This window comes from Apodemus sylvaticus, chromosome 1, assembly GCF_947179515.1.
Source record: "Apodemus sylvaticus chromosome 1, mApoSyl1.1, whole genome shotgun sequence".
Taxonomy (NCBI): Eukaryota; Metazoa; Chordata; class Mammalia; order Rodentia; family Muridae; genus Apodemus; species Apodemus sylvaticus.
Genome location: NC_067472.1, coordinates 189887073 through 189892846, shown reverse-complemented (window position 1 = coordinate 189892846; position 5774 = coordinate 189887073). Strand labels below are relative to the sequence as shown.

General features: G+C 53.4%; 1 protein-coding gene across 1 annotated transcript in view; it reads left to right on the top strand.

The window, feature by feature from the left end:
* Window positions 1-1626: 1626 nt before the first annotated feature.
* Plaur (plasminogen activator, urokinase receptor) overlaps window positions 1627-5774 on the top strand; it is a 14318-nt gene continuing 10170 nt past the window's right edge. The window contains exons 1-3 of the mRNA XM_052169453.1: window positions 1627-1729; window positions 4200-4310; window positions 5759-5774. The exon at window positions 5759-5774 is cut by the window's right edge and continues 128 nt beyond it. Coding sequence (XP_052025413.1) covers window positions 1672-1729; window positions 4200-4310; window positions 5759-5774 — 185 coding nt within the window. The 5' untranslated portion in view covers window positions 1627-1671. The remainder of the gene's footprint in view (window positions 1730-4199; window positions 4311-5758) is intronic.

Below are 5774 nucleotides of genomic sequence, written 5' to 3'. Positions count from 1 at the left end.
CCCCGCCTAGAATCCCCCAGTGGGGGGCTGGGGGCATGGCTCGGTGGTAGAGCCCCGCCTAGAATCCCCCAGTGAGGGACTGGGGGCGTGGCTCAGTAGTAGAGCCCCTGCCTAGAATCCCCCAGTGAGGGGGCTGGGGGCGTGGCTCAGTGGTAGAGTCCCAGTCTAGAATCCCCCAGTGAAGGGGTGGGGGCGTGGCTCGGTGGTAGAGCCCCGCCTAGAATCCCCCAGTGAGGGACTGGGGGCGTGGCTCAGTGGTAGAGCCCCTGCCTAGAATCCCCCAGTGAGGGGCTGGGGGCGTGGCTCAGTGGTAGAGCCCCTGCCTAGAATCCCCCAGTGAGGGGTTGGGGGCGTGGCTCAGTGGTAGAGCCCCGCCTAGAATCCCCCAGTGAGGGGCTGGGGGCGTGGCTCAGTGGTAGAGCCCCGCCTAGAATCCCCCAGTGAGGGGTTGGGGGCGTGGCTCAGTGGTAGAGCCCCGCCTAGAATCCCCCAGTGAGGGGCTGGGGGCGTGGCTCAGTGGTAGAGCCCCGCCTAGAATCCCCCAGTGAGGGGTTGGGGGCGTGGCTCAGTGGTAGAGCCCCGCCTAGAATCCCCCAGTGAGGGGCTGGGGGCGTGGCTCAGTGGTAGAGTACTTGTCAATCCCGCAGGAGGCCTCAGATTCCATCTTTCCCAGCTCAGGCTTCAGTGACTCAGGGTACTCGCAGTAGTGACGTCACTACTGCAGGGTAAGTGCTACTCACTCTTTGCTCTCCGCTCTCTCTGGTTCCCACTACAGCCACACTGAGCCACCAGTGATTCTGTGCCCTCGGGGCCTTCTCAGTGACTTTTCTCTCTCCCTCAAAGGGTTTCTCGTGGAATCCTCTTGACTTCTTTCACACCTCTAGGGGCAACCGCCAGCCTTGTGCTCCTAAAGCAATTAAGTCATTTACCTCTCTGTACCTTTGTTCCTCTTTCAACTCTTTTTTTTTTTCTCCCTTATCTTCATCTGATGGGAGAGATTAGATAACTAATGTATTCCCCCCACCCCGCCCCCCACTCCTGAGGGCCGTAAGGGTGGGGCCCTCACTGTTTTCCTGCTGGGTCCCAACTCCTGGAACTGTGCCCGGCACCCAGGAGGTCCTCGGTCAGGAATTTTACCCTCTAGTTTGGCAAGTTCGTGTTCTAGATGTTTTCCCTGCACGAAATTGTACCTCCCGGGGAGAGTGCGGTAGCATGCCCATGATCCAGGCGGGGTGGGGGGTGGGGAAGGCTGAGGCTGGAGGTTCCTGGGTTCAGGGCTGGTCTGCATAGTAAGAATCGATCTGGAGAAACTCAAACCAAAAATTGAAAACATTAACTCTGATTGGTAAGAAGTAGCCAAGGTTAGAGACGATTCTAACCTTTGCTATTTGGTTTTCTTCCTCTCTCTCTCTCTCTCTCTCTCTCTCTCTCTCTCTCTCTCTCTCTCTCTCTCTCTCTCTCTCTCTCTCTCTCTCCTTCCCTCACTCCCTCCCCCGTAAGGTAGGGACAGTTTCTTTAGCTGTGGAGGAGGAAGAGCTACGGGGGAGGAAGGTGAGGCGCCCACAGGATCCCAGCTGACTCACTCTTTAGCAAACAGTGGGAGGAGCCCTGGGGTCACAAAACTGTCCTCTTCCCCACGGCCAGTCTAGAGCAGAGGAGAAGGAAGAACCCATGGGCTTCCCGAGGCGGCAGCTGCTGCTGCTGCTGCTGGCCGCGACCTGTGTCCCAGGTAAGGGCTGCGTGGCGGCACCGGGTGCGAGTTAGGGCAGGACGGCCCAGCGCTCCACCCTTCTAGCCAGCTATTCTCCGGGTGTGTTCTCCGGGTGTGTGGCTCCGTGCGGTACAGTCAGACACCCGCAGGCATTCATTTAGTAAAAACTCTGATTCCTGGCGCGCAGGGCAGCGCCGGAGGACGCGGGGGAATTGAGAGGTTAAGTAGCTGGTCGGAAACCTCACATCTAGGGGTTGAATGATAACTGGGCATGTGACCTCACTGCCACTCCCCACAGTGTTTTGGTCTCTGGAGATCCTGCTTTGAGACAAGACAGAGGGGTTGAGGGTCTATATTTCAAAGGTTCACAGAGTTCAGCCGGAGCCCAGGGCCTGTCCCTCGAATACACTTGTTTTTTGCTACGACCTCACCTTCTTCCTCCAGGAAATGTAGGGGAAATGTAGGGGAAGTGGTGTTGAGAAAGTAGAGGGGACAGGGAAGGAATTGAGTCAGGGTTTGGCACGGAGAATAACTCAGAGTAACTCAGAAAGCCCTCTCCGGTCCGCGGGAGACCGGAGATGATTAATGGGGTGAGAAAGAAATCTCTGGGGGTGGGGGAGCTGGATGATCTGGGAGCTAGAGGAGGGAGGGATGGGGTGCAAAGGGGGGAGGGGCTCTTGTTGCAGAGAGGAGATCTGGCACAAAGGGGACCTGCTCAAAATTGTAGACCGGATCTCGGGGCTCAAACAGGACAGTTCTTACTGTGAAATAGAGTCACAGGAGGAGGGGGCCCTGAAGTGGGACTGCCACTGGGGAGAGGGGGTCAGAACTGGCTGTGCGGTTCCAGACATTACTTAGCCTTTCTGTTTCTGGAACGTGTCTGGGAAATGGGGGCCAGACCCGGGCTTGGCTGGCGCTGAAGTCCTGATTCGTAACTAGGCAGTCTGGGGGTGGGGGATGGCGGAGAGGGCTGGTGAGATAGGTGGGGGTGGGAGGGCTATAACTTTGGGGAGGAGTTAAGGGCGGGTCATGGCCTAGGGGAGGATCTGGAGGAGGGGTTCGGTCCTTGGGTAGGACAAAAGGTTGGAGACTGAGGTGGGTCTATGACAGTGGTTCTCAACCTTCCGAATGCTACAACCCTTTAATCCATCGCACAGTGTGGTGACCTCCAACCATGAAATTATTTTTGTTGCTACTTCATAACTGTAATTTTGCTACTGTTATAAATCTTTTTTTTTTTTTTGGTTTTTTGGTTTTTTGGATTTGGTTTTTTTTGAGACAGGGTTTCTCTGTATAACCCTGCCGGTCCTGGAACTCACTCTGTAGACCAGGCTGGCCTCAGAAATCTGCCTGCCTCTGCCTCCCAGAGTCCTGGGATTACAGAGTGCACCCACCACCGCCCGGCCTGTTATAAATCTTAATGTAAATATCTGATGGGCAGGATATCTGATATGTGACACCCCACCCCCCCTTCGCGATCCAGAGGTAGAACCGATGGGCAGTGACAGTACGTTGAAGCCTGGGCAGGACTAGTCTACCGAGAACAGAGCAGAGTGTGGTGGGAAAATAGCTTTAATTCCAACGCAGGTGGATTTCTGACTTTAAGGCCAGCCTGGTTTATATAGAGTTTCGGACCAGCCATAAGTAGTGAAAACATTTTGGAAATATTTAATAAAATAATATGAAGGTAGGAAGAGAATTTAGGGAAGGAGCCAGAGGGCGGGGCTAGAGTCTAGAAGAAAGCTTGAAGCAAGGCTAAGGAAGCCAGGGGTGGGGCTAGAATATTGGACTAACTAGAGACTGTAAAACAGGCAGGAGCTATGGGCCAGGCTAGAACCTACAGTGTTGGGGCAGGGGGGAGAATGTTAGTGGAGGTTACCACAGTTGAGATTGTTTTGGAGGGCTAATGGGTGGGGTTAGAGCCTCAGGAGGAAACTCATGCCTCGGAGAGGGCCCTGAAGAGAAGTTATGGAAGAGGATCCAACGTCCAGAGCTGACCTAGTAGAGAGGATACAGGACCTAAGTGGAACCCAGGGTAGAAAGTTCTTCCCAGTGGGAAGAGTTAGAGGTTGGGGGAACAGGGGATCGCATGCTTTTAATGCCAGCATTAGGGAGGCAGTAGTGGGTGGGTTTCTGTGCGATCCAGGCCTCCATCCTGATCTACAGAGCAAGTTTCAGGAAAGGCAGGGTTCCACAGAGAAATCCTGTCTCAGAAAAAAAAGGGGGGAGGTCAAAAGGGCGGAGTTAGAATGAATGGTAGGTGATACATGTCTATAATCCCAACATACCGGAGGCTGAGGCAGGAGGATTGCTGTGAGTTTGAGGTCAGCTTGGACTAGACAGTTAGACCTTAGAGAGAGGGGACCATGGGCAGTCAGGACATGATGCATGAATCTGAGGTGACCTGGCCTAGATCAGTTTTGGGGTATGTCGGGGTGAGGGGCAGACCCTGGCTCGCCACCTGTTCACTCCCCCCCTCCGCTCCCAGCCTCCCAGGGCCTGCAGTGCATGCATTGTGAGAGTAACCAGAACTGCCTGGTGAAGGACTGTGTCCTGGGCCAGGACCTCTGCAGGACCACCGTGCTTCGGGAATGGCAAGGTGAGGTTGACCATCCACCACCCCCAACAACAACAACAACCTGATAGGAAACAATAGGCCAGAAAAGCATCTCTCTCCAGACTGTAAGGAAATAAAGAAGTTTAAACATCGACAAAGGGCGGAGAGGCAGCCCGGCATTTAAGAGCAGCCACCCCTTCCAGAGGCCTGGAGCCTAGGTAGCTGCAGGGGATGGCCCACAACCCCCCTTAACCCCAGCTCCAGAAGGAGAGCCCAGGCTCCCACACACCCACAGACGCATAAGTAAACACTGGTCGATCTTGTGAGGGACCTAGATTCATTTACAGCCCCCACCTTGCGGCTCAACAGCTCCTGGGCGGCAGACGTGGGTACGGTATGTAGACATGCATGCAGGCAAAGCTCTCCTGCACACAGAATAATAAACACCTAAGAATTGTTTACAGTGTTGGCGCGACCCTGGAGATGGGGACAAATTGGCCGTGTGCGACTCAGAGCAATGGCTAATATTTTTGCTTTGTTTTGGGATTGGTGGCGGTGGGGTGGTGTTTAGTTTGGTTGTTGTTTGGTCTTGGGTTTCTGTTTTGTTTTGTTTTAAGACAAGATCTCATGGAGGCCAAGCTAGCCTTCAGCTGACGCTGTAGCCAATGATGATCCTACTGCCTGAAACTCCTAAGGGTGGTGATTCTATGTGTATACTACCACACCTGCACTACGAAGGTAGAGGCAGGTAGATCTCTGAATTCGAGGCCAGCCTGGTCTACAGAGTAAGTTCCAGGACAGCCTGGACTACACAGAGAGACCGGGTCATGAAAAACCAAAACCAAAACAAACAAACAAAAACAAAATCCGAGACAGGGATAGAGAGACAGTCGAGCAGGCTAAGGCACTTGCTGCCAAGCTCCAGAACCTTGAGTTTGAACCCCTGGAAGGAGAGAACTGACTCCTGAAAATGTCCTCTGACATCCACAAGCACACATAAGCACACACGTGCACACACAGACATGAATATGCACACACATTGCACATACACACACACACACACGCATACACACATATGCAGACACAAAATAAATAAAGTTAAAATAAGAGCTGGATGCTTCGGTACACACCTGGAACTGTGCTCCTAGGGAAGTTGAGGCAGGATCCAGAGCCCCGGACCAGATCTACATAGCAAGATCCTGTCCCAAAAATGTTTAATGAATGAATGAATGAGTGTATTTACTTACTTATTTTTCTTCCCGTTAAATGCACCTTCCTGCTGGTTTCATTCACCTTGGGATAGATCCCAGAAATACAAATGATGATTATGGGGGAAGGGAGGATCATTCTAGAAGATAACAGAGTTGGCCCAAACAAGGAGAAAGGCTCACAAGGGTTGGCCCTGGGGATGGGTGTCCCTGCAACCAGGAGTGTCATGGACTGGGTGGGACTTGGGAGCCTCTGGGGGGCTAAAACTATCTTCCTCGTAGATGACGAAGAGCTGGA